The following is a 27,545-nucleotide window of genomic DNA, read 5'->3' as shown; positions in this document are numbered from 1 at the left end:
TAGGCTCGCCCAGCGCCTGGCTTGCTGCGCTGCGAGTGGCTGCGGTTGCGAGAAGCCGCCCGGCACCTTCCGCTAGTTCTCGGCTGCAAATCTTCGTCCTTGCACTTGACAGCGATTGTACTTAAGCTCCCAGGCGCGCTTTGCTTGGAAAGGCACAGGTAGGAAGCGCCGGCTGCCGGGTGCACGCTCGCTGCTCTGGGAGGAGCCTCCCTCCCTTGGCTCTCCTCTCAGGGAGCTGCTGGCCGTCCCGGAGCATTGGCGGCACCGGAGTGCGGGCTGCGCTGAGACCGCGTCCGCGGCCGGAGAGCCCGGCCCAGCCCCTTCCCAGAGCGCGGCGGTGCGCTGCCCGGCGCCATGCTTCTGCTGGGCATCTTAACCCTGGCTTTCGCCGGACGAACCGCTGGAGGCTCTGAGCCAGAGCGGGAGGTAGTCGTTCCCATCCGACTGGACCCGGACATCAACGGCCGCCGCTACTACTGGCGGGGTCCCGAGGACTCCGGGGATCAGGGACTCATTTTTCAGATCACAGCATTTCAGGAAGACTTTTACCTACACCTGACGCCGGATGCTCAGTTCTTGGCGCCCGCCTTCGCCACTGAGCATCTGGGCGTCCCCCTCCAGGGGTTCACCGGGGGCTCTTCAGACCTGCGACGCTGCTTCTACTCTGGGGACGTGAACGCCGAGCCGGACTCGTTCGCAGCTGTGAGCTTGTGCGGGGGGCTCCGCGGAGCCTTTGGCTATCGAGGCGCCGAGTATGTCATCAGCCCGTTGCCCAACGCCAGCGCGCCGGCCGCGCAGCGCAACAGCCAGGGCGCACACCTTCTCCAGCGCCGCGGTGTTCCGGGCGGGCCTTCCGGAGACCCCACCTCTCGCTGCGGGGTGGCCTCGGGCTGGAACCCCGCCATCCTGCGGGCCCTGGACCCTTACAGGCCGCGGCGGGCGGGCTTGGGGGAGAGTCGCAGCCGGCGCAGGTCCGGGCGCGCCAAGCGTTTCGTGTCTATCCCGCGGTACGTGGAGACGCTGGTGGTCGCGGACGAGTCAATGGTCAAGTTCCACGGCGCGGACCTGGAGCATTATCTGCTGACGTTGCTGGCAACGGCGGCGCGACTCTACCGCCATCCCAGCATCCTCAACCCCATCAACATCGTTGTGGTCAAGGTGCTGCTTCTTAGAGATCGTGACTCCGGGCCCAAGGTCACCGGCAACGCGGCCCTGACCCTGCGCAACTTCTGTGCCTGGCAGAAGAAGCTGAACAAAGTGAGTGACAAGCACCCCGAGTACTGGGACACCGCCATCCTCTTCACCAGGCAGGTGAGTTGATCTGCTGTCATTTTGCACCCATAGAGTCCCGTTCTTTAGGGTCACCTGCCCTAGCGCTCCAAATCCCCTTTGTATCGTGCAATGCCTCCGAGTTTAAACTTCGTTAACTTCTTCCGACTCCAGCTGTAGTTCTCTGGAGAGCCCTCTCGGCGGCTCACGTGCATCTGGGCCATTGGAGGAGAGCCTGCGCTTTCCGAAGGTGTTGGCCTGGCGCGGCCAATCAGCGCCTCCTGGATCAGGCGCCGAGGGGCCGGAACCCAGGAAGTTGCCGCCCCGGAGCCGCAGTTTGTGTCCAAGACCGATAGGAGACGCTATGAGGATGGTGTTGGATTGGGCGGGAACGGCCCGCCCCTATTGTATGGGCGGCTGAGACTTCTCGGACACCTCCTGAGGTCTCCTTTCAAGGGTTGTAGAACTGAAGGTGATCCAAGGTCAGCGCCTGCTACATTTCTCTCGGGTAACATGTTGTCCCCTCTCTGTACTGGGCCTGGAAAGCCTGGATTTGGGTGGAGGGAATCATTGAGAGATTTTGTGAGTTGCAGTGACAGGCCAGACTCAAGTCCTGCGAGCATCCCTCCTTCACTGCCGCTTCTCCTACAGCCTTCTCTGCTGGCATGGTCCAAGAGGCTTCTAGACCATTCTGAGCAGGCAGTGTAGTTAGGGCACCTGTTTGGAGCTGAGACTGTTTCACTTGGAGTTTCAAGTGGAGTTTCACTTGGAGCTGAGTTGGGAAAATCTTTTCCAATTTTCCTGTATCCTTGCTGTCAGAGGGTGACCCGTTTGCCCAGATGTATACTACAGAGCAGAGCTGGCACGCTTGCTCCTGCTCCCAAGTCACTATAATTCCTACGACTACACTTGACTTCAGGGCTCTAGCTTCTGCCCTTGCTGGGGTGGAAGTGGTGTGAGCTTAGTCAAGAGTATTTGGACATTCCAGTCGTAGAGTTAGAAGGAAACTGAGTATTGGGATTAGAAAGATGGACCCAGCCCAGGAAGCAGCCCTGCCTTTTGCAAGGCCTTACCTGATATTCTATGTCAAAGAAGCTATGAATCTGTGAACATTTAGATTCACAGGTGTTGGAGTGATTGGGCACTGTGGAGTATTTGGATTCTTGAAGTTTCTCAGATACAGGAGGCTGGGAGGAAAAGAGCCATCCAAGTGAGCTCCTTCTTCCGATTTGGGGGACTGTGACTTGAATCTGTGCCGTGCTCTCTTTTTTTTTGTTATTATCATAACCACAGCATTCTGGGGATGGTATGGAATCCTTGGTTACCACTGGGGCTCTAACTCTCCACTCTTTCCAAATGGTCACTCAAAGTTGGACTGGCGCACACAGGCTGGAGCTGGAGTCTTCCACAGTAACCCATTTGGCACAGCTAGTCCCTTCCTAGAGTCGAACTTCCTCTTTTCCCAGCCTTCTTCTCCTCCCACCACCTGGTTTCTCTAGGGAGGTCTTTGGCCTGAGTCCTGTTTCCTTGTGCTCATTCTTCCAACTGAGGTCTGTTGAGCTGCCACTGCCCAGCCTCTGCAAGCATTGCCTGAGTCATGGGGAAGCTGCAAAGGAGGTGGCTTTGACCTCTGCACACAGACCAGCTTGGCAGTTAGATTGCTGGGGCTTGAAAAAAAGCAAAGGCCAAGAACAGGATATCTTAATGGGCAAAGCAGCTGTTGCCCCATTTGCTACCTGGGCTGCCCCATTGAAGGTCACTCACTGACTCCAAAATAAAAGACCTCAGCCTCTGCAGCCTGGTGGTGAAGGCTGGCTTCTGGAGTCAGCCCTAGGAAGAGAACTCCTGCTGGGCATAGGATCATGCCGTCAGAAGGAGGCTCCCTTTTGAAGAAGAATCAATCAAACAGCATGACAGCTTCTATTCCTCAGTAGTGTGTGTTCAACCCCCCAGGGGCTGTGTTGTCCATGCATAATGGGTACAAGATGCATGACCACTGGATCAGAAGCAGTGATGTGCAAGATGTGACTTTGAGAAGCTGCCTTCCCCTTAGGTGCCCAGAGAGCAAAGCCAGAGAGTGGGGCTTCTGTGTTTTCAGGGCTGCCATCAAGGTATGTACCTTCATGCTTCAGAGTAAACACCTCTCCCCCACCTCCTCACCAGCTCGGACTTCAGGGCCTTCTGCATTCTGAGAGTCTCAGGATCTTCTCACTTCTGACCTCTCTGGGGGGAAGGTACAGTATTCCATGAGAACAGGAACGAGTAGCTGCCCTTTCTGAGATTAAAGCAGATGCGGTCTCCAGGAGCCTTAACTGCCCGGAAACGAGAATATAGTGGTTATACAACAAGTATTTTGACAATTTGAGGAGTTTACTTAAAGATTCAGAATAAGTTCATGGAGAAAAGTGCACATTTGATTTTGCAAAGTGATCGGTCTCCAGGCTCATAACAGCAGGGTGAGGTCAGCACAGGACTGGAACCAGGATCTGCGAAGAACTAGAGCCAGAGTGTTTCTCATTTATTTCTGTGAGGAGAAAAGTTTCTTTGGCTTCTTGTTGCAGTGGGCGGCAGGAGCCAGGTATTTAATGCTGAGACTTTGTAGGCCCCTATTCCCTGAGACCTCTCTGTCTTTAGGTCCAATAACGCTGCCGTTTGGGTAACCCTTTGTGGTAGAATGGCTTTCATTCATTTATTCGTACACTCTTTTAATACTTGTTGAGCATTATTTATTATTATTTCTAGGTACTACCCTGGGCTGTGGAGCTACACGTAGTAATAAAATGTGGTCTTGGCCGGGCGTAATGGCTCACCTCTTGGGAGGCCAAGACGGGCGGATCATGAGGTCAAGAGATCGAGACCATCCTGGCAAACATGGTGAAACCTCGTCTCTACTAAATATACAAAAATTAGCTGGGCATGGTGGCGGGCGCCTGTAGTCCCAGCTACTCAGGAGGCTGAGGCAGGAGAATCGCTTGAACCCAGGAGGCAGAGGTTGCAGTGAGCCGAGATCGTGCCACTGCACTCCAGCCTGGCGACAGAGTGACACTCTGTCACAAAAAAAAAAAAAAAAAAAGTGGTCTCAGGTCCCCAGGAATTCACAATGTGATGAGGAGCTTACAAGACAACAGCTAATTTCAACAGGATGTGCTAAGTGCCAGACCAGCCCCGCTGGGGAGGAGGGGCGTTCTCCTGAATGCTGGAGCTAAGGAAGCGCTCCAAGGGATGGGAGCAGAAAGGGTACTGGCTGTGGAGTGGGGGCTGGGGAGGGGAGCTTGTTTTCTGTGTCATCAGATGCCGTCTCCTCCATTCCACTGCCTGCTTTGCTATCTGTGACCTTTTCTCCTTTGGACTGATTTTTTTTTTTTTTTTTTTTTTTTAAGAATTTGTAGTTTGTGGTTTTACTGTCTGTTTCTTGATTTCTTTCTTTTTTTTTTAAGGACTTGTATTTTATGGTTATTCTGTCCGCTTCTTCATTTATTTCTTTTTTTTAGGACTTGTATTTTATGGTTATTCTGTCTGCTTCTTCATTTATTTCTTTATTTTTTAGAGACAGGGTCTCATTCTGTCACCCAGGCTGGGGTGCAGTGGTGCTGTCAACTCACTGCAGCCTTTTAACTCCTGGGCTCAAGCGATCCTCCCACCTCAGCTTCCTGAGTAGCTGGACTACAGGCCTGCACTACCGTGACCAGCTAATTTATTTTTGTAGAGACAGGGTCTCACTATGTTAACCAGGCTGATCCTGAACTCCTGGCCTCAAGAGATCCTCCTGCCTCAGCCTCCCAATATTTTGGGATTACAGGTGTGAGCCACCATGTCTGGGCTCTGTAATATTCTTTGTGAGAAGACTTTTAACTACAAATTTCATTTTAAAAACATATATATTCAAGTTGTTTTTCTTGAGTGAACTTTGGTCATTTATATTTTTCAAGAAATTTTTCCATATCATTTGAGTTGTGAATTCATTGACAAAAAGTTGCTTATAATATTGTCTACTATCTTTCCCACCTCAGTCTCTCAGTCTCACCCAGCCTGTAGCTGGGACTACAGGCATGTGCTACTATGCCTGACTAAATAAAAAAAATGTCTTTTTTTGGAGACTGAGGTCTTGCTATATTGCCCAGGCTGGTCTCAAACTCCTGGGCTCAAGCAATTTGCTCACCTTGGCCTCCCAAAGTGCTGAGATTACAGGCCTGAGCCACTGCGCCTGGTCTGTTTTGTTTGTTTTTTTCCTGTTGCTTCTTCGTATCATTTGACGCCACCTCTGTTCCCTCTCCTCTCGCTCTTCTTCCATGCTCTCACCTTCCTCTTTTTGGACTCTCCAGGCAGGATCTTTACAGTCTTTCTCTTCCCCCTTATTCTCTTTATTTGTACTCTGACTTTTCCCCTCTCACAACCCCGAGCTTGGTGCTGTCTTCTTGTTTTGACCTTGAGCAGTACCGTGTTTCCCCGGGGATACCCTACACTGCGCAGAGCTGCAGCAGCATTCTAGAACCTCATGTGAAACAGACGCCAGTTCTTTTGGTGATAAAGCACTTGTCATAGGGCAGTGAGATTTACTGTTCAGATAAAAATAGTTAATAATGAAGTGATAATACATACGTTATACATATCTCCCTATACAATAGAAAAGGATCATGATTTCATTAGGATCTTTCTTGAAGTCGGGCTTTGGAAGATATTAGGAGACAGAGGTCATTGGTAGATTTAGTATTTAATAATTTGTTATTCTTGGCCACCAACTGGAAATGCAACACCATGCCTTCTGGGAGGGAGGAGGGAAGGAGTGGGAAGAGAGAGGGAGGAGTGGATATGTTGGTTCCCTGTCTTGCAGGATGAGTGCTCTCTCTCTTTAGTTACATCAAATGAGTTTGCCTGATATTAATGTCAGCAGATGGGGGAGGAAGGTTGGAGGGAATCTTTTTCTTTTATTTTTAACTGCTGGTCTAGTCAGAAAGGCAAGTGAGTTTTTCTCTTTCTTTAGGTCTCACTCTCCTTCTGCCTTTGAACTTCTCTGTAGTTGTTTGCGTCCCCTCTCACCCCTGGAATTTCCTCCCAACCTTTCCTTGACACCTTGACTTGATCACGTGGCATGATGGAAAGAATACAGGTTTGGAGTCAGGCAGAGCTGAGTATGAATCAGGGGGCTTGAACTCTCTAGCAATGGACATTGCATGAGTCAGCTATGTGCACTTTACTTGCCTCATTCTTAGAATGAGGATAATGATGATGACATGATACCTCACTTACGGGGCTGTTGCAAAGATAAGTGTTACTGAGTGGTCCAGAATAGACCCCCAGTTATGGTAGTTATTATCACTACCTTAGTAGTCACTTAGTACATGCTTCTTGTTGAATGACTAGCTATGGATCCCTTGCCAGACTCAAGTTTGGGATAGCCCTGATTTAAAGCATTCTGCCCCATTGCCCTTGCAAGTATGCTTAACACTTGTTCCTGTTGTTGTATGGAAGCTATGGACATCAGCATTTGCTAATCTCACTGATCTGTAAACTCCTTTTAGGCAGGAACCTCTTTAGTCTTTATAGGCCCCTGCATGGATCCCTGGATCCCTGCAAGTTGGCTGTTCAGTAGGTGATTTTGGAAGGAAGGTGCAGACAGAAGTGCAAGGGCTGCCTGTAGCCCTGGGTGCTTAGGTAGCTCACCTCCCTTCCTGGGGATCATTCATCCAGCTTTTGAGGCTGTCAGGCTGCAGGGTTGGGAGAGGGAGTCTTAGATTCTTCTGGCATTTCATCTTGGCTCTTTGCCACGAGGTTTTGCCCTGAAGAAAGGAGGGGCTCCAGTGAGGTGTGTGTTTAATCCACCTTGGAGTCAGCAGACAGGGTGCATGACAGGGCAGGGCTGGGGTCAGTGTGTCAATGCAGGTGTGGGGCAAGGAGCCAGGGGCTTGTTCAACCAGCGAGGGGGTGCAGACAGTGCTCTCAGAGAACTCTTAGCACTTAATCCTGCCTCTCCCTCTCCCCAGGACTCTTCCCACTCAGTGTCAATCAGCAGTTGCTGGAGATATAGGGTGGGGCCTTCCATTCTTGGGGTGATATGCACCAGAGTCAGCAGGAAGTCATGGTGAGAGCTCAACCCTGCTGCTGCGCTGCCTGGACTTCAATCCTCACTCTGCCCCCTTCCTCTCTGTCTAACCTTGGGCTTACTGTGTGACCCTGGGCTAGTTACTTACCTTCTCTGGTTCTCTTCTGTGCGATGGAGGCTGAAAATGGTGTCTTCTTCCTAAAGCTGTGAGGATTAAATGAATGAAGGCAGGTAAAGCTCTCGTGATAGTCTGGCACACAGTAGCCAGTCAATAAATGTTAGCTATTATCACTGTATTTGTAGGCACCCTCTCTTGCAGGGGCGATTTTTTTTTTTTAAATAGAAGATTTAGTCTTCTTGCAAGCTTGGGGTTCCTCTTCTTCTTCATTGAGGTAATTGTTGTTGTTTTGGTTACCTCACTCTCTTGCAGTAATACCATTTTGTACATCTGGAGGGATTTATATGCCAGTGAAATAGAATCTGCCAGTAGAAGTAACTAACATTCTTCGTCACATTGCCAAGGCACTGAATTGCTAGATTTTATTTCTTCTAGCAAAGCAAGGCCCTCCCATCCTTGGGGATTACAAACAGACATGGATTTTGGGCTGGACAAGGAAATACAGTGACGCATGGCAGAGGTTCAGATGGGAAACAAGTTAAAGGCACAGTAGTAATACTAGCGCAGGGTGCTTTTCACCAGTAATTACGGTCTCCTAACTAGTGCTGCATGATTTAGACCAAAGAACATAGCTTTGGATTTGGGATCTCATTCTTCGCTCAATAGCCATAGGGACTGGGGTGTGTAATCTCAAGTCACTGAGCCTCAGTTTCCTCATCTGCAACATGAGAGGACAGCCCTAAAGTCCCGTGAGTATAATACCTGGGTGCTGTGATGTAGCCATGAAGATGAGCTCTGGCTCTGCTGCCTAGAACTTCAATGGAAGCAGGAAGTTGGCTACATGAGAATGCAGAAGTCTTCTGCCACATTAAAAATGTTAATGTGCAGCCAGGTGCAGTAGCTCGCACCTGTAATCCCAGCACTTTGGGAGGCTGGGGCAGGTGGATCACTTGAGGCCAGGAGTTTGAGACCAGCCTGGCCAACATGGTGAAACCCAGTCTCTACTAAAAATGCAAAAATTAGCCAGGCGTGGTGGCGCATGCCTGTAATCCCAGCTGCTTGGGAGGCTGAGGCACGAGATGCTTGAACCCGGGAGGCAGAGGTTGCAGTGAGTCAAGATCACACTACTGTACTCCAGCTTGGGCAATAGAGCGAGACCCAGTCTCAAAAAAATGTTAATTTGCTTGATTTTTGTGTATCCCTCTCTCTTTGTGTTGCTGGAAAACATTGAGCATCTTGGTACATGCCTGGGAAATGAGAGGAGGTAAGAAGGAGGTTCTCAGAGGGGGCAGCTGGTGGGAATCGCGCTGGAGGCGTGTATGCAGGGACGTTGGTAAACAAGCCACTGCCAGGTGTTATCCTTGTTTATTTTTTTAAGTTGTGGCTCCAATCCTAAATTATTTTATAAGAAGGGACAGTTAGAAAATAACAGTCCAGGAGGATTCGGTTCCTGGCCAAGATGATTCCAGGATCATCTGGAAAAGCAGCTGCAGCTACAAAGAGAAACAGCCAATTGCTGGGAATCGTAAGTCAGGTAGGGGCTGGGTTAGGAATACCTACACCTTCTAGGAGGAAGAAGGCAGAACAGCTTCTGTTTTTTGGAGGCAAGCACTTGAGCTGAAGAGGTTAAGGCAGTTTTAGTGCCTCTGAGTTCATTCCAGAAGGGTGGAGATTTTTGATGGCACAGATGAGGCACTGCTGGGCCCCCGTAAAAGCACATGTAGGCGTTCAAAGTGCAAAGGCCCAGGGTTCCTCACTGAGTCCCCTGCAGGGGTGGCAGGAGGACAGGCAGAGCTTCTGACCCCACACAGCTGTGTCTTCCCACAGTGAAGACGCTGGTTACTGCAAGACGGCTGCTTCCAGAGCCACTCTTACCCTCAGGAAATTTGCCGGCTCTTTCCTTGTTCCTCTTGTTTGATCCAGGGAAACCGGGACTTCCTGATGGAAAGAACAGGTTGCGCCTGGCCAAGCAGGGCCTGCAGCTGCATGTCTTTGCTCCAGAGAAAATCCACCCTCCCTAGGAGGAAGGAGGCTTTTGGCCGTAAGGACTTCCCAGCCACAGAGGCGGCTGCAGGGTGGCTGAGTTCCAGACGCCCTCTAGATCCCAGTCTGAGCATTCAATCTGGTCTAGCAGTTTCTTTCTTTCTTTTTAACATTTTATTTTTTCTAGAGATGGGGTCTTGTTATGCTGCCCAGGCTGGTCTTGACCTCCTGGCCTCAAGTCCTCCTCCCGCCTTGGCCTCCCAACGTGCTAGGATTCCAGGCCCCAGCCACTGTGTCCTGCCTGGTCTAGGCATTTGTGAAGAGCGGGGCTGGGGAACAGGACTCTGAATCTCCACGTGGGTGACTTCCACTTTTCTGAGAGTGAGTGCTGTCAACTACATGACTTGGGTCAGTAGACAAGATGTTCCTTGGGGTTCTGAAACATGTCATTCTGTGGGTTCCTTTCATAGCCTACAGGGCCAGAAGGGGCTGCATGCTCTAGGACTGGGGAAGGAGCAGAGGCGGAAAGCGCTGGTTGATTCAGGCTCTAGTTGAAAGCTGGCCCTTCCCCAGAGCAGGAAACCAAGGCCCCAGAGAGAGAGAGAGAGAGGACTTGGATAAAGTCACACATCTACTTAGTGATGGGGCCGGGACCAGAATCTAGACTTCTTGATTCTTATTTCCACACCCTCTCCCTCTTACACAGGGAGCACTGAGCATGCAGGGCAGCCCAGAGGCAAGCGTAGGTGCCTGCCCCCACAGGCTGCAACTGCTGGGCTAGAATGTCCAGAGCCCCAGCCTTGCTGGGTGTTACACTACACCCATCCTACACCTACATCCTTCACTATGCCCTTGCAAGAGCCTTCATCCCTGCCCTCCTCATCTTGGCTCCCTTCTCCGTAGTTCACATGCTGATCCATGTTCCTCAGCTGTCACATTCCCTAAACTGCTGATCAGGTGAAGGTCTCTTCCCAATTTTTTTTTGTTTTTGTTTTTTGTTTTTTGAGACAGAGTCTTGCTCTGTCACCCAGATGGAAATGCAGTGGCGTGATCACGGGTCACTGTAGCATTACCCTCCCAGGCTCAAGTGATCCTCCCACCTCAGCCTCCTGAGTAGCTGGGATTACAGGTATGCACCATCATGCCTGGCTAATTTTGTTTATATTTTGTAGAGATGGAGTCTCACTATGTTTCCCAGGCTGGGCTTGAACTCCTGGACTCAAGCGATCTGCCTCCTTGGCCTCCCAAAGTGCTGGGATTACAGGCATGAGCCACTGTGCCCAGGCCCCTCCCAAGTTTTGACAGTGGTTGTTTTCTAGGTTTCAGAGCTCTTGGGAAGGAAAGCTTTCTGGGAGAGTGAGTCTTTGAAGACGAAAGAATATGGGAAGAGAAGGGCATTTGAAGTCCTCCGTGGGGCTCCTAGAAGTGGAAGAAATGCTTCCAGCAAGCACAGGCGGCAGACCTGGCTGGGTGTGCAGGGCACACGTCATTGCCTCTGGTGCACCCGGGTTCAGGCTGGTCACCCTCGAAATAACTGTTACTCATTAGGAGGCGTGACTATCACCTGACCGTGGGAAGCCAAGTTTGACTGCTCAGGTGGTAAACCTCTGAGTGCTTTGGATTAAATTTTGCTGATTTTCTGTACTCTGACCGCTCTTCCTCCCATGCCCCCTGGCTCCCGGCTCCCTGCGCTGTGCTGCTGCCCACCTTCGCCCCTTGCCAGCACGTACACAGATGTACATGCGACCTCGCATATACATGCACATGCATGCAGACGTGTGCTTCTTTGCCTGTGGAAGGTGGTAGTAATAGTCGTTATTTCAACGGGATGTTGTGAGGATTAAATAGGGCCATTCGTGCAAAGTGCATACACAGTGTCAGCATTTAACACATCATGGCCATGATGAACTATGGGCATGCACCTAGTTCCCACCTCTGACAAATAGATATAATAATATATCTGCATCATAAGCCTATTGTGAGGATTAAATGAGGTGACACACGTAGTAGCTTCCTGTGAAATGCAGAATGCCTTATGCATTGAAGGCAGTGATGTAATGAAGAGAGAACCAGCATCACTGATTCAACACACGTCTTCTTCTTCTTCTTCTTTTTGTTTTGAGTTGGAGTTTTGCTCTTGTCGCCCAGGCTGGAGTGCAATGGTGCGATCTTGGCTCACTGCAACCTCTGCCTCCCAGGTTCAAGTGATTCTCCTGCCTCAGACTCCCTAGTAGCTGGTATTACAGGCACCCATCACCATGCTTGGCTAATTTTTGTATTTTTAGTAGAGACAGGGTTTCACCATGTTGGCCAGGCTGGTCTCGAACTCCTGACTTCAGGTGATTCACCTGCCTCGGCCTCCCAAAGTGCTGGGGTTACAGGTGTGGGCCACGGTGCCTGACCCAACACATGTCTTCTTAAGAGGAGCAGAATGTACACAAGTGTCTCATCCTATTTCCAACTCTTGGGTTTTTAAGGTATCTGGCAGTGTTTCTGGCCAACGACACTCAGTAAGTTCTTTGAGAGATTCACCTCGGAGGCCCTATCCTGCCTTTCTGTGTCCCCTGGGAATACTTCCTGTCAGGGTTTGCTGCTGGAGGCCCTAGGTTCTGCAGCCAAGTTAAGCTTCAGTACAAAACGAGGGACCTTCCTGCTTAGGTGGCCATCCCTCTATTTCATGTATCTTTCTTCCTAGCAGCCACGGAGCCTGTGTCCCCTTGTGCTTCTGTAGCCAATGAAACTGTGTCTGGATGGGGACTTGGGTTCACCTCACTGCTTCCTCCCAGTCTAAGGCAGCCAAATTGCTGGCATGGGTGGTTCCTTGGCCAACAGCCCTCTGGCTGGGAATCTGCACTTAATTCGTGGTTGGCCAAAAGGCAGCCCAGCAAAGACTGAGGCTGCTCGAAGCTGCCTCTGGGTGGGAATGAGACTGGCTTCCTCCCTGTTGCCTCAGCGAGCCTCCCCTGGCTATGGGAGTCACCGCTTTTCTGATCTGGAGGGCTGTCTCTCTGTAAAGTAGTGGCCCTTGTAGTTAATTTGGTACCTCCTAACTTCCTCCCAGAGGACCTCCCTGCATAGGGTTTAGGCAAAGTCTTTTGGTGAGCCACAGAGTCCTTCCTAAGTTTCCTCCCTCAGCCTGGGTTCATTCTGTGAACAGCCCCACAACCTCCTAGGAAGAAGGGCCCGGCTGGAAGGTGCTGGGCCTGGTGAGGTTGGAATGAGATGAGCTGGAATGTCCCATAGGATGCCCTTTCTTCCCTTCAGGTCCCTTCTGTCACTGTCTCTAACTTTGGGCTGGCTTCTGCTTCTCCCCCACCCGGCAGGACCTGTGTGGAGCCACCACCTGTGACACCCTGGGCATGGCTGATGTGGGCACCATGTGCGACCCCAAGAGAAGCTGCTCTGTCATTGAGGACGATGGGCTTCCATCCGCCTTCACCACTGCCCACGAGCTGGGTAAGGCTGGATAAGCTCCTCCTGGGGTCTTCTAGGTTTGCCTGGGACACCCTGGAGGGTGGGAGACACGTGTCTTTGCCCCTTGTGCTCTGAAGCCTTAGGACCCCTTCTCAGGGCACAGTGAGCCTTAGCAGCAGCTTTGTTGTACTTTTTCCGATCGCTCCAGCCCCACTGGCCGGCGACGGGGTTTGAGCCCCTCAGTAGAGTGTCTCAGCACTTAGGCACTGTGGGGACACCATGTTAACGACAAGGGCGTGCATTCTGTTGTTGGGGAGCCCACAGCCCGATGCAGGGGACAGAAAACACAAGAACATGATCTTGAGGACATTTGAAAGCAGTCTATTGATAGGTGGCAATGACCAGCCTGAAAACCGCTGACATATGCTTTCTAGTTCCCCTGCCCCATTCCTCCCTCCAACCCCCATGTCCTTCTCCTGCCCTCTCAGTCCTCTTGCCTCACCCCACAGGCCACGTGTTCAACATGCCCCATGACAATGTGAAAGTCTGTGAGGAGGTGTTTGGGAAGCTCCGAGCCAACCACATGATGTCCCCGACGCTCATCCAGATTGACCGCGCCAACCCCTGGTCAGCCTGCAGTGCTGCCATCATCACCGACTTCCTGGACAGCGGGCACGGTAAGCCAGGACGGCGGGAGGGCAGTGAGGCCACCTCGGAGGAGGCTTTGCTGCTGCCCCTGGTGGAGGTGCTCACTTCTCCGTCCTCTGTACATTAGGTGTGTGTGCCCCCTTGGAGCTGGGCTCTGACATGAGTGCATTCCTGTTGCCCTGGGCTAGCCGAACCTCATCTTCCCAGCTCATCCTAACGAACGCCCTCGGCTCTCTGCAGGTGACTGCCTCCTGGACCAACCCAGCAAGCCCATCTCCCTGCCCGAGGATCTGCCAGGTGCCAGCTACACCCTGAGCCAGCAGTGCGAGCTGGCCTTTGGCGTGGGCTCCAAGCCCTGTCCTTACATGCAGTACTGCACCAAGCTGTGGTGCACTGGGAAGGCCAAGGGACAGATGGTGTGCCAGACCCGCCACTTCCCCTGGGCCGATGGCACCAGCTGTGGCGAGGGCAAGTTCTGCCTCAAAGGGGCCTGCGTGGAGAGACACAACCTCAACAAGCACAGGGTGAGTGAATTCTGGAGCTGTGCTCGGGACTGCTGGGAGGAGGGACGGAGACCTGGGGGCCTCCCCTGCCCTTGGTCTTCACCAGGAAGCTGCCTAGCACAGACTGGCCATGGGACCATCACTGTTGCATTGCTGAGCTGTGCCTGCACTGCCCTCTATATAGTCCTGTCCCCTTCTTGACTCTAAAACTGGAGAGAGAAACTATGGCAGGTCAGAGGACTTGGAGAGGCCTCAGACACATGGGGAAAAGCCTTCAACAGGAGGTGGGGTCTCAGCCCTGAGCTCCGGGCCTCGTCCTACCTGGGGAGGAGCTCTGGGCTCAAAGTTGAACACCTAGTGTTAGAAGCAGCTCACTCGCTGGCTCCTCCCTTCCTTCCTACATCCACTCTTTCCCAGCGTGTTCCACACCCAGGGAGCTGGGGACCATGCAGCAGGAACGGGGCTTAGAACTGCAGTGAAGCAAAGCCCTGGGCAAGCCTCAGGAACGGGCTGTGTTCTGAACCAAGCTTCCATTTCTGTTGCAATTGCTGTTTTTCTTTAGCAGAAACATAGTTGAACAACCCTTGTTTTCCCTCCTGATAAACGGAAATAGCAACCAAACAAGAACATTCAGAATCCCAAATATTCTCTGAATGTAATAACTCTATCTTCTTCAGGTCTTGTTTTGGGGGTAGGAGAGGAATTTGTACTTTTCTGGGCAGGAAAAAGAGGTCTGTCCTCCTCCTGGATCCTGGAGCTGACTGTCCCTTCCCATCCCTGTTCTCAGCTCAGGGAGGACTTGCCTCTGGGCACAGAGTCAATGTCACAAAAAAGCATCCACCAGCACATTATCAATTGCCCTGAGATGAGTATGGCACAGAATTATTTAAAATATTTTTCTGTGTGCTGGGGATACATATCTAATTAAACCTTCAACCGTTTGCTAGGCAACAACCCACTATGTTCAGGGAACTAGGTGAGATACTGTGGTGGTCAGAAAAAGAACACACAGGCCATGCCTCGGAGAGCTCATAGTCAGGTGGGGAAGCTTGAAGTGTAGCTGTGATACAAGACGCAGAGAGGCACGTGTTATGCAGAAGGACAGAAGAATGAAAACATGTCACAGGAGAACAGGGGTCAAGAGATTAATGATGATGAGAGGGGATGGAGAAAACTTGGAGAAGGAGGTTAGATTTGAAGAGAGCCTGAGGGATAAGTAGGTCCCTGTAGGCAGAAATAGAGCAAGGCAGGGAGGTCCTGGGCGAGTCGGAGTGAGCTGCAGGGCTTCGTAGATGAAGGCTCTATGGGAACTGCCTTCGGGAAGGTTGTTTGGGGCCAGACGGCAGCCATCTTGATTGCCAGGCGTTAGAAGGTCCTGAGGACAGGCAGTATGTGGTCAGTGCCTCCTTCTGGGAAGATGAGGCTGGAGGATGCAGAGACAAGTTAAGATAATACTGGATAGAGAAAATGCGGTCTGAGAAGCACCATCTTTCCACACTTTCTGGAATTCTCAGTCTATGATTAGGCAAGATCTATCTCCTCCACCTCTTAAAATCCCTTGGTCACCCTGTTTTAACTGAAACTTTCCAGGAAACCTTCATGGAAGTCACTGCCCTCATTGGCCGAGGTCAGATCGTAAAGCATGTCTTACAAATCACTGCAGCTCCCGCAGATCTGTTTCAGGAATCCCATTCTGACCACCAAGGCCCTGTCTTCCCAGATGACTCCCTCTGGGATTTGGATTCCAACAATTCCTCAATCCCATCTGGGCCTACAATCCATTGCTGCAACAACCTTGCCATCATGCCTCACCCTTCTTGTGCCCTCACCTCCTCCTTCGTGAGCTGAAATTCCACAGTCCATTTTTGAGATCACTCCCTTGCGTACACTCTTGACTCCCTTGCCCCTGTCTGTTTGCATCAAACTCACTTGGATAAGCCACCATCTGGGTTGACTCCAACTCACTCACCCATTCAATTGTGCTTACACAGGTGACTGTGGTTGGAGAAAAACATGCAGTTGTGCTCACTGGTCTCAGTTTAAATTCGTGATCTGAGCTGGGCACAGTGGCTCACACTTGTAGTCTCAGCACTTTGGGAGGCTGAGGCAGGAGGATCCCTTGAGTCTAGCCTGATCAACATGGCAAAACCCCCTCTCTACAAAAAATACAAAAATTAGTGGGACGTAGTGGCAGATGCTTGTAGGTTCCAGCTACTCAGGAGGCTGAGGCAGAAGGATTGCTTGAACATGGGAGGCAGAGGTTGCACTGAGCCATGATCACACCACTGCACTCCAGCCTAGGTGACAGAGTGAGATCCCATCTCAAAGAAAAAAAAAAAAAAAAGAAAAAGTAAGAAAAAAGTAAAATAAATTGATGACCCAGAAATTTAGGTGGGCCCATAATCCTCTCCAGGAGTCACATTATTTCATTTCCCCAGTTGGTTACTCTCCCAACCTCCTGAACCATTAGTTCACACCCACCATCACCTGTCTCCTCCCATTACCAACTCTTTCTTCCTCCTTTTCAACTTTCACCGATGACCTTTCTTCTCATTTCCCAAAGGAGAAAAAAAAATCAAGTAATCAGAAGGGAACTTCCACCCACCCCCCGACCTGCTTCTGCGCCTGTTCACTGTCCCCTTTACAGTGGCTGAATTGTCCCTGCTCTGATCTGAGGCCATGCTGTGTGCTTTGCGCAGGAACCCCATCCCCTCTCGCTTGTTAAGGACATTGCTGATCAGTTCTCCGTCTCCTGCAGTGCCAGTATTTCCCAATCTTGAGCTGAATCATGCCTTTTAGAATACAAATCTGTTGCAATTTCTCCCATCTGAAGCAAAACTTCTTACGATCCCACTTCCTTGGTGGTCTGTTTCTCTGACTCCCTTCACAGCAAGTTCCCGGAAGGAGTTGTACAAGCTTGCTGTCTCCAGTTCCATCTCCCCACTTTTCTCTGCTGCCCATTCCAAATAGGCTTTGACTGCCATCATTTCTCCAAAACAACTCTTATTAAGGCTACCAAATGGCCTGCTGTGACTGTTACCTTTCCTCCCATCGCCCAGCAGGCCAGCAGCATTTGTGGCAGCCCAGAGCTCTGGCCCCTGGAACAGGGTCTCCACTGCCTCTCGGTTGTCCTCCTCCCCTTCTCATTACCTTTACTGCTTCTTCCTTATGCTCTCATTTTGTTTTCTTTTCTTTTTTTGAGATGGAGTTTCGCTCTTGTTGCCTAGGCTGGAGTACAGTGGCGTGATCTCGGCTTACTGCAGCCTCCACCTCCCGGGTTCAAGCGATTCTCCTGCCTCAGCCACCTGAGTAGGTGGGATTACAGGTGCCCGCCACCACTCCCGGCTAATTTTTGTATTTTTGGTAGAAACGGGGTTTCACCATGTTGGCCAGGCTGGTCTTGAACTCCTGACCTCAGGTGATCTGCCGGCCTTGGCCTCCAAAAGTGTTGGGATTACAGGCGTGAGCCACCGCGCCCGGCCTGTACTCTCCTTTTCTAAAGTGTAGAGTGCTTCGGCACTCAGTCCTTTCCCTCTTCACCATCCATGCTCAGTCTCTTCGCTGATTCATCCAGACCATGGCTTTAAATACCATCTAGAGCTTGAAGACTCCCAAATTTGCATCTTCAGCCCAGGCCTCGCTCCTGACCTGCAGACTTGCATCTGTAAGGGAATCTGGACGTGTCCATTGGACACCTGATTAGCGTCTTATGCATGCGTCGGTGAGACTGAGCTCCTGGCCATCTCCCCTGAAGCTGCGCTGGCAACTCCATGTTCCGGTTGCTCAAGCTGAAACTCTATTTCTCTCATATGCTTCACACCCTGTATCTCCATGTCCCTGTGGGGCTATCTTCAAGGCAGATCCAGGATCATTTCTCACCACTTCATCTGCTCTCACCCTGGCCCCAGCCACCACCCCCTGTCCCCTGGATTAATGCAGTTACCTCTAACTGGTCTCCCTGCTTCTGCTCTTACTCTTTACAGATGGTTCCCGCCATGGCAGCTCTGTTGAAATGCACCTTAGGTTATGCCACTTCTCTGCTCGGCGCCGTTTAGGGGCTTTGCCGTGGCTCAGAATGAGGGGTCCCATTTCTCGCTGCCTTATTGGCCCTAGTGACACTGGCGCACTTCAGGCTCATCCCCCGCCCCTCAGGGCCTGTGCACTTGCTCCCTCTGCTTGGAATGCCCTTTCTCTGATGTCTGCATGGCTTATGCCACCTGTACATCCTTCAGGCACAAGAGAATCCCCCGTAATCCAGAGCAGCCCTTCCCAACTCCTCCCTCCCACCTGCTGGGAAGCCCACCCTTCACTCTGCGTTCACGGATTCATTTTTATTGTCTGTCTCCCCAGCAGGGAGTCATTGCTCTGAGGGCAGGGACTTCCACAAGTGTTTGGTGAAGGAATGGGTGAATGGCACAGGGCGGGAGCGCAGTGAATGTTTTTTGTACGAATAGGAAGCAGTGATACCAAATAAAAACCAGGTAGCATTGTCTGCAGGAACAGTGCTGCAGGAACAGTGCTACATGCTGAAGAAGAATTGGAGATCACGAGGCCTAGGCACACTCTTTTAGTCTTCACATGGCCATTGTGGCTTTTGAGAGGGCAGCTTCCGGGGTGTGATGGGGACAAAACCCACAGTGCCAGGCTCTGGGGAGTGAGTATGAGGAAAGAGCCAATGTGGGTGACACTCTCAGGGAGTGAAAGGATGGAATGAGGTGAGGCACTAGTTTTGAGTAGTTTGAGGCCAAAGCAGGGTTGAAGGAGGGTGGTGGTGGTTGTTTTTTATAGGATCAAACAGATGTTGACGTAATGAAACAAGAACTATCTGACAAAAGGGTAGATTGAATAAATATGCTGGATATGTACACAGGTTAAAGTGTTTCTATTACGTGCAGCCAGTTCCTGCTTAGTTCCATGTGAGTTAGGCACTGTGTGGACGGTCGGTGGCAGAGTTTTAATTCCAGGCGAGTACAGCAGCTGGGCTGCTTCCTCTATTGCTCAACTGAGTGTGTTCAGAGGATCCACACTCATTTCACTGTCATTCTAAGGAAAACATCATGGACACTGTAAATTTTATTCTCTTCCTACCTTGTTAAAAAAAACTTAAAGAAAAAAAAAAAGCCCTCCAAAACACTGCACAATTCACCCCGAAGCCAAGTCGAGTTTTAGGATTGCTTAATAGTGTCTTATCTTTATCTCTTCTTAAAAGAAACATTAGAATGGTTCATGGTGAAACTTTCTCAAATACAGCCCCTGATCGAGGTTAAGATCAGTTTGGTCTGGCGTCGAGTCTGAATTATCGAACACTAAGGAATAAAAACATTCACATATCTATGGTGACATTTTTTATCCGCAAGGCTGGGGGCTGGCCATGCCTTAGAGATGCCTGTGAATGCACTGACAACAAATAAAGGGAACGTTTTTTGTTTTTTTCTTTTATTCCCGGCAAGCTGTGAGATTAGAGGAATCTCTGAACTTCTGCCAGGGCCAGCGTGGTGCTGGGAATTTTCATGCGCATTAGGTCACTTCTATCATCCACCTGATATCAGGCCCGGATATTATTAGTATTATCCACCCCATTTTTGCAAATGAAGCACTGGAAGGCTAAGGAGGATTTGCCACTGCTCAGGCCCACTAGGGTGGTGTGGTATGGGTGGAGTCTATTGAAAACACCTCTGACTGGGTGCGGTGGCTCACGCCTGTAATCCCAGCACTTTGGGAGGCTGAGATGGGCGAATCACTTGAGGTCAGGAGTTTGAGACCAGCCTGGCCAACATGGGGAAACCCCGTCTCTATTAAAAATACAAAATAATTAGCTGGGCATGGTAGCAGGCAGCTGTAATCCCAGCTACTCGGGAGGCTGAGGCTGGAGAATCACTTGAACCTGGGAGGTGGAGGTTGCAGTGAGCCAATATTGCACCATTGCACTCCAGCCTCGGCAAAAGAAGGAGACTCTGCCTCAAAAAAAAAAAAAAAAAAAAGGAAACACATCTGTGTCACTCCAGCACCCAGCGAGGCCTCTCTTTTGCACCCTCCTGTGCATCTGGGGGCAGTTGCTGTTTGCTATTTAGTTGGTTGGAACGTTAGGTGGGATCGGTGTACACTGGCCATTTGCTTATTGTCTTTTTCTTCATGATGCAACATGAATTTCATTCCGGGAAGGTGGGATGAGAACTTGAAGGCTGTACAGTGCAGCTTTTCTATGGGCTAAGGGGCTGGGTGTGACACCTGGGTCTGCCAAGGAGTATAACAGGCTCTTCCTCACAGGTGGACGGTTCGTGGGCCAAATGGGAGCCCTATGGCCCCTGCTCGCGCACATGTGGCGGGGGCGTGCAGCTGGCCAGGAGGCAGTGCACCAACCCCACTCCTGCCAGCGGGGGCAAGTACTGCGAGGGAGTGAGGGTAAAATACCGATCCTGCAAGCTGGAACCCTGCCGCAGCTCAGGTGAGGCGGGGAGAGCAGTGGTGGCCTGGGCCCGGGGAGGCGAGGCTGGAGGTCACCCCTACCCCACCCCTACTCCGTGTAATGCAAGGCCTCCAGGTAATTGGGTATACAGGTAATTCAGGTAGCCTAGTATTTCTATCATGGATTCCTACTGATGACGAAGGGACTGCAGTCAAGATTCTAACCTTCAGGACAATGCCTGGAAGTGGAGAGGTGCAGATTCTTCTTGGGATCATTCCTCTTTCCACTCACCTTTGGCAAGGGTGTTTCCTTCTGGATGCTTAGCCTGGGAGACTAAATGGATCATGGGAATGAGACACTAGAAGTCCTCTTACCTGAGGCCTGCCCAGCCCATCTTCGTAAGCAGGAGTCCAGAGCCCAATAACTTGGTGGGGAAAAAGAATGACATCTCTATTTTTATTAATGTCTCAATCTAACATTTAGTATTTCTTTCAGAGAGAAATTAGTATTTTTTAAAACTAATTTACCTTTCTATCTGAAATTTAGTATTTCTTTCAGTTAGGCAACAAAACTATAATAGTAGTAGAAGTACCTGTGACTTTGTCACCAATAGGAATCATGGATATTTGATGACATGACATTTTGGTTGTTGCAGCATTTTCAAAATGCTGTTTAAGCTCATCCTTACTTCAAAATTACAGTAGTTATCAGGTTCATTACTGAATCATATATATGTATATTTATTTTTTTGAGACAGAGTCTCACTCACTCTGTTGCCCAGGCTGGAGTGCAGTGGCGTGATCTCGGCTCACTGCAACCTTCACCTCCCAGGTTCAAGCGATTCTCCCGCCTCAGCCTCTTGAGCAGCTGGGATTGCAGGCGCCTACCAACATGCTTGGCTAATTTTTGTATTTTTAGTACAGATGGGGTTTCACCATGTTCATGAAGCTGGTCTTGAACCCCTGACCTCTGGAGATCTGCCCACCTCGGCCTCCCAAAGTGCTGGGATTACAGGCGTGAGCCACTGTGCTCGGCCCTGAATCATATTTAATGCATTAACAAAAAAGCACATATATCACAGACTTGTTTCAAAATATATCGATAGTTGTGTAGCAAATGTAACTGGTGTTGTCGTTAATCTGTGTAATTTACTTTATGCACTGAGTTACATTATTCTGAAAATAGTTTGCAACCTAGGGGGAGTTTGAGGCTGGGTTACTGGAGAAGGTGGTGCATAGCTCAGGGGATGTGTTTTCATCTGCGCCCTGGGTCCTTTGGGCCCAGCCTGCTTTAGTGCTGTGAGATGGGGGAAGGTTGCAGCTTTGGTGACAAGGGTGGGAAGGGCTAAGAGAGCCATGGCAGGCTGGGAGAGAGGCTTGTCCTTTGCACCGGCCTCAGCCCTTCCCTTCAACTTCTTTCTTATGCTTCTCCCTCCCTAGCCTCCGGAAAGAGCTTCCGGGAGGAGCAGTGTGAGGCTTTCAATGGCTATAACCACAGCACCAACCGGCTCACTCTGGCTGTGGCATGGGTGCCCAAGTACTCAGGCGTGTCTCCTCGGGACAAGTGCAAGCTCATCTGCCGAGCCAATGGCACTGGCTACTTCTATGTGCTGGCACCCAAGGTGAGTGAACCTGGGGCCTGAGAACAAAGCAGGGACCAGGTGTTTGGGGGAGCATCGGCTGAGCTGCCCCGCTCTTCCTTCTTTTTCCCCTTCTGGGGCACTGCAGGTGGTGGACGGCACGCTGTGCTCTCCCGACTCCACCTCCGTCTGTGTCCAAGGCAAGTGCATCAAGGCTGGCTGTGATGGGAACCTGGGCTCCAAGAAGAGGTTCGACAAGTGTGGGGTGTGTGGGGGAGACAATAAGAGCTGCAAGAAGGTGACAGGACTCTTCACCAAGCCCATGTGAGTTGGGGTCCTGGAAGGTGCTGCCAGGGAGCAAAGGGAGGGAGGTGGAATTCCCCAGGGCATTGGAAGCTTGGGTTAGATTGGGGTAAATGTCAGATCCAGCCAGTACCCTTGCTGCAGAGGCCACCCATCTAGGGCTGCTTGTCCTTCACTCACTCATTCATTCACTCATTCATTCATTCTTTCAACAAACAAAGATGAATGCTGGGGGAAGACCCACTTAACAGGAGATGGTATTCAGGAAGGTGGGCAGAGTTGTTAGGGTCTGTATAATGTTCTAGAGTAAGACCGACCTGATTCAGATCACAGTTACCCATTTTCTGGATGACCCTGGGCAAGGGAACTCAATCTCCAGGTCTCTAGATGTCCCCACTTGTAAAGTGGGTATAATACTAATATATTTCATGTGTGCTCTTGTGAGGAATAAGGGAGTTAGTCCAAGTAACAGTTAGCATCGTACCTGGTGCATAATAAATGCCCAATACTCCTTCACCTTGATGAGGCCGAATGTGACAGCTGCCAGCCTCTCCCTGGACTTGAGGCCCTGACCTTGGGGATCAGATTGAGGTGAGAATGGCAATAAACTGCCAAGAGACAGCAAGTGAGTGGCTGGGACTGAAGGAGGCTTCACGTCTTGGACAACCCTGGGCATCTAGTCCTAGCTCCAGAATCTGGGGCCCCCAGCTTGAGCTTCCTGAGGTCAAACGCATGCTCCTTGGAAAGTCCTGATCCACGTTCTGGAAGAAAAGAGGGCAGGCAGGGCACCTGAGGTCCCAGTTGGGAGTGGGGGCTATGGTTGGCCCGGAAAATTTGGGAGTCCAGGTGCTGGTGATGGAAAGGCCTAGATGGCTGTCCTGGAGCCTTGACTGTGCTCCTGGACACAACACCCTCTCCTGAGCCCTTGGGTGGGGATGTGCAGGGAGGATGCCCAACCCCGCCTCTGGGAGCTCGGCACCAGGGACAGATGGCATTCCAGGCTGTGCTTCGCAGGGACCTGTGGTGGGGAGGCCACATGGGGAGGAGGAGGCACATACCCCAGGCTCGCTTCACTGGTTAAGTGGCAGATGTTCTTTTCACAGCCTGTTGGAGCTGGAAGGAGCCTTAGAAATCATTCAGCTTAACCCACTCATTATGCAGATGAGGACACCAGAACCCAGAGACACTGGCTTGCTTAAAATTGCCAGGAGTTGGCGTGTGAGCCAGGCTGGATCTGCGTCCCTGCCTCTAGGGCCAGTGTCCTCTCACTGCGTTGAGATCCTAGGCTCAGGCTCCAGGATGGTGGACTTATTCCCCCGCCTCAACCCTCGTCATCCTCCTCCTCCTCGTCCTCATGGCAGATGTCTACACATCCTTGATGTGTGCCAGGCAGCATGCTACATGCTTTATATGCTTTGGTGGACTCAGTCCTCCCTGCAGTTCAGTGAGGTGTGTGGAATTCTGAGCTCCACTTTACAGGTGAGGACACGGAGGCTTAGAGAAACTCAGCACCTTACCCAGCACCAGTCGCCAAGGGGCAGGGACCTCTCTGACTCCCAAACCTGTGCTTTCCCTCGCATGCCAGAATTCACCAAAAGCTAGGTTTACTGAGGAAACAGATTCTGGAGCGGTGAGGTCCTTAGGTCCAGGCTTCTGTCTAATGCACAACCCCCATTTCCCACCCCAGGCATGGCTACAATTTCGTGGTGGCCATCCCCGCAGGCGCCTCAAGCATCGACATCCGCCAGCGCGGCTACAAGGGGCTGATTGGGGATGACAACTACCTGGCTCTGAAGAACAGCCAAGGCGAGTACCTGCTCAACGGGCACTTCGTGGTGTCGGCAGTGGAGCGGGACCTGGTGGTGAAGGGCAGCCTGTTGCGGTACAGCGGCACGGGCACAGCGGTGGAGAGCCTGCAGGCCTCCCGGCCCATCCTGGAGCCGCTGACCGTGGAGGTCCTCTCCGTGGGGAAGATGACACCGCCCCGGGTCCGCTACTCCTTCTATCTGCCCAAAGAGCCTCGGGAGGACAAGTCCTCCCATCCCAAGGACCCCCGGGGCCCTTCTGTCCTGCACAACAGCGTCCTCAGCCTCTCCAACCAGGTGGAGCAGCCGGACGACAGGCCCGCTGCACGCTGGGTGGCAGGCAGCTGGGGGCCGTGCTCTGTGAGCTGCGGCAGCGGCCTGCAGAAGCGGGTAGTGGACTGCCGGGGCTCCCCGGGGCAGCGCACGGTCCCTGCGTGTGATGCAGCCCATCGGCCCGTGGAGACACAAGCCTGTGGGGAGCCCTGCCCCACCTGGGAGCTCAGCGCCTGGTCACCCTGCTCCAAGAGCTGCGGCCGGGGGTTTAAGAGGCGCCAGCTCAAGTGCGTGGGCCACGGAGGCCGGCTGCTGGCCCGGGACCAGTGCAACCTGCGCCGCAAGCCCCAGGAGCTGGACTTCTGCGTCTTGAGGCCGTGCTGAGTGGGGTCATCCCTTTCTCCCCCTCACTCTCCACCCCACTGATGTGCCAGCATTCTGCCAGCTGGAGTAGTGGGCAGAGGACGGTGGCCAGGGGCTCATGCCACGATGTCACCCACATCCAGGGACAAGGACCATGGGCTGGGGCGAGAGGTTCCCTCCTCCTCCCTGGACTGGGCAGAGGGAAGTCCAGGAATTCCTGCACAGTCTACCTCAGGCCCCGCTCCTTGGGGCGGTTGCGGGAAGAGGCTTTGAGGTGCAGGGCAGAAGGTGCTGAGGCCCAGTTTCCAAGGGACTTGGAGGATGGGCACCTTCCAGGCAGAACTTCAGGGACCCCGGCCCCCGGAAGGGAGGCCACAGGCTGCTGGAAGAGCCATGTCTCAGCAGCTTGGCACCCTCAGGTGGCCCCATGGGCTCTGAGCCGTGTCTGAATTAGGCAGGGTTTTCACGGTGCTTTTAGCCCACCTTCTTTTTTGAACTGACATGGACTAAGCAATACAAGCTGGCTGGGGCTGGGCAGAAGCCATGGGGAGAATGAGATTAGGGCCCCTGGAGCCTGGCACTCCACCTTGGAAGACGTGGATGTGCACAGGGAGTCCTGAGGTTTCTCGTCCTGCACTCTTGGCCCTCCCTTAAAGCAGCAGCCTCTCCTTCCTCTGAGGTGCAGGGTGTAGGGCTGGTGGGGGGGCTGCCATGGAAGCATTCTCTGAGGCTCTGCAGGGAGGGGGGAAAGTCAGTAGGGAGCCTGCTGTCTTCTTCAAGATGGAACCGGCCATTACAGAAAGATGTTGACATTAGCTAGGGGCGATGGAGTCTGTGGCCGATGCAGGGAGTTTTCTGAAAGTTCTGGAGGGTTCTGCTGTCACTGGACTGGGGCTGGTGCTGAGCTCTGGGCCTGGCTTTGGGGGATGTCACCCTGGGATAGGGAGGAGGAGGCTGCAGTTCTGATGGCTTCCTCCTCCAGAGAGGCACATATATGCAGGCTGATGTCGGAGGGTCTGTGTCACCTCAGACAGCCCTGACAGTGGCCACGGGCCTGCACCCATTGTGAGGGGGTGGGGCGTGCCTATGAGGGCTAGGTGCTGAACATCTGTGTGCCTATAAACTCGTCTTCATTCCAACAGCTACTGCTGTCTGCCCTGGGTACGTCACATTGTATCCCAGGCCTTACCTTCTCCACTGTTTGCTACCTCAGATTATGCCCTCTAGGAACCCAGCCGTATCCCTCCCCTAGGACAGTGGTGACCTGATCCTACCACCACACTCAGTCTTCGGAGACTGAGCTTCCAGCCACAGAAATGAGGGTGTGGTGTGTGGCTTCCTGCTCCCCACAGCCCAGCCCCCTGCTGGGCTCCAAAGCCAAAGACAGGGCCTCTTTCTTCAGACTCCTTGGGAGTAGGTTTCAGGAGGCACCAAGAATCGATGACTGACCCAGGGGGCCTGGCAGCCACTAGTAGGAACTGCTGGAGACCTGTCTGTCTTATAGACAGGTCAGGAAAATAGAAACAGGCATTTTCTATAGCTCCAAGTGGGGAGGTATTTTGGGGTTAGAGCTTCTTTGGCTAAGCAGGGTGTTTCTTGAAGGTTCAGATGCCCCACTGTGTACACGGGATATTCTGCTTCTGAGTGTAGGTGATGAATCCAGGACCTCAGTGGAGAATTGTATTGAGCTAAGATCAAAGCATGTGTCTTCCTGGGACAGAAGAGTTCAGTTCTTTTCTGTGGGTTTCCCTAATAGTCAGAATCCACAAACCAACTCCCAGCCAAGCCTCTGTGATGATGTTCTCACCCGGGTCTAACGCTGGGCTGGAGCCCTTGGACGGAGTTCATGCAGGGGCAGAGGGTGTGCCAGTCTCTGAGGCAGGGCTGCAGTCACCCCTGAAGGACTAAGTGAAGAGGAAACCCTCTGTGCCAGTGACCACTGTGGAGCTACAGGGACAAAAGGGACCAGGGTACCAGGCAGAAGCAGATCCTTGCTAGCTGACGACAGCACTGCGCCCTGTGCTTGGTGCACTCCCTCCTTGAGGAGGAGAGGGTGGCATGGGGGCTGTGCGGGATGGCAGGGGGAGTGGGTGGGTGGGAAGAGAGGTGCCATCGGTAGGAGGCTGGCCTCCAGTAGAGCAGAGCAGCTTTTGCCATCAGTACTTACAAACCATTTCAAGGAAGGACAACCACTCTGGCTCCTGACACAAGCCAGGCCTCAGTGCTTTTATCTGTTGTGGTGTTTTTTTCTTTTTTCTTCTTTCCCCTTTTGAAAGACGCATGACCAAGACAACCTAGGGAGTTTGTCTTGCTTGCCTTTGACTATTTCCTTAATCCAACCATGCCCTCGAGGGCTGCGCAGAGACTAGACTGAAGGCACAGGTTTCTGGGGATGGAGTAAAGTTACAGCGGTGTCTCATGTCTACACAAGAAGAACATTCTGAAAGCTCCAACAACTTCTTCAGGGGGATGGACCAATATGGCTTTGGGCTCAGGATTCCCTAGCCTCCTCTGCCCATTGCATGCACTGATTGGAGGAGTCTGGCCCAGACACTCTCATATGGACCTCGTCATGCTGGAGTGGGGTCTGGCAGGAGCTGATGACAGTTTGAGGGACTTGAGTGTCCCTGGCCTGGCAGTTGGCTCCCGGAAGCACTCGACACTGACACTCATTGGTAGACCCTCCCTCCCCGCCGTTCTGTTTGGTTCTTTTGCATTCCGTGTACTGCAGAAGGCTGGAAGGACCTGGGGGCTGGCTGGGCTGTGTATACTGTGTATACAGGGGAGCTGGCTGCTGAGGTGACCACAGCCTTCTCCTAATAAAGCTGTAAGTATTTAAAA

At 51.9% G+C, this 27,545-nt stretch overlaps 1 protein-coding gene across 1 annotated transcript; it reads left to right on the top strand.

Moving 5' to 3' along the window:
- ADAMTS15 (ADAM metallopeptidase with thrombospondin type 1 motif 15) lies at positions 1 to 27,545 on the top strand. The gene is made up of 8 exons (XM_010356521.2): positions 1 to 1,311; positions 12,734 to 12,866; positions 13,334 to 13,501; positions 13,713 to 13,996; positions 20,243 to 20,420; positions 21,821 to 22,002; positions 22,109 to 22,284; positions 23,951 to 27,545. The coding sequence occupies exons 1-8, from the start codon at positions 355 to 357 to the stop codon at positions 24,723 to 24,725; spliced, it is 2,853 nt and encodes a 950-aa protein (XP_010354823.1). The 5' UTR covers positions 1 to 354; the 3' UTR covers positions 24,726 to 27,545.

The sequence above is a fragment of the Rhinopithecus roxellana genome, chromosome 15, assembly GCF_007565055.1.
Source record: "Rhinopithecus roxellana isolate Shanxi Qingling chromosome 15, ASM756505v1, whole genome shotgun sequence".
In the NCBI taxonomy this organism is placed as follows: domain Eukaryota; kingdom Metazoa; phylum Chordata; class Mammalia; order Primates; family Cercopithecidae; genus Rhinopithecus; species Rhinopithecus roxellana.
The sequence above is the reverse complement of the archived record's forward strand: the minus strand, read 5'-3'. Positions and strand labels throughout refer to the sequence as shown.

Bases quoted from the DNA above. Each gene is read 5' to 3' on its own strand.
- ADAMTS15 (XM_010356521.2), top strand. From the start codon at position 355: ATGCTTCTGCTGGGCATCTTAACCCTGGCTTTCGCCGGACGAACCGCT. The intron at 12,867-13,333 runs GTAAGGCTGGAT...CTCACCCCACAG, and splicing joins CACCACTGCCCACGAGCTGG to GCCACGTGTTCAACATGCCC. The intron at 13,997-20,242 runs GTGAGTGAATTC...TCTTCCTCACAG, and splicing joins ACAACCTCAACAAGCACAGG to GTGGACGGTTCGTGGGCCAA.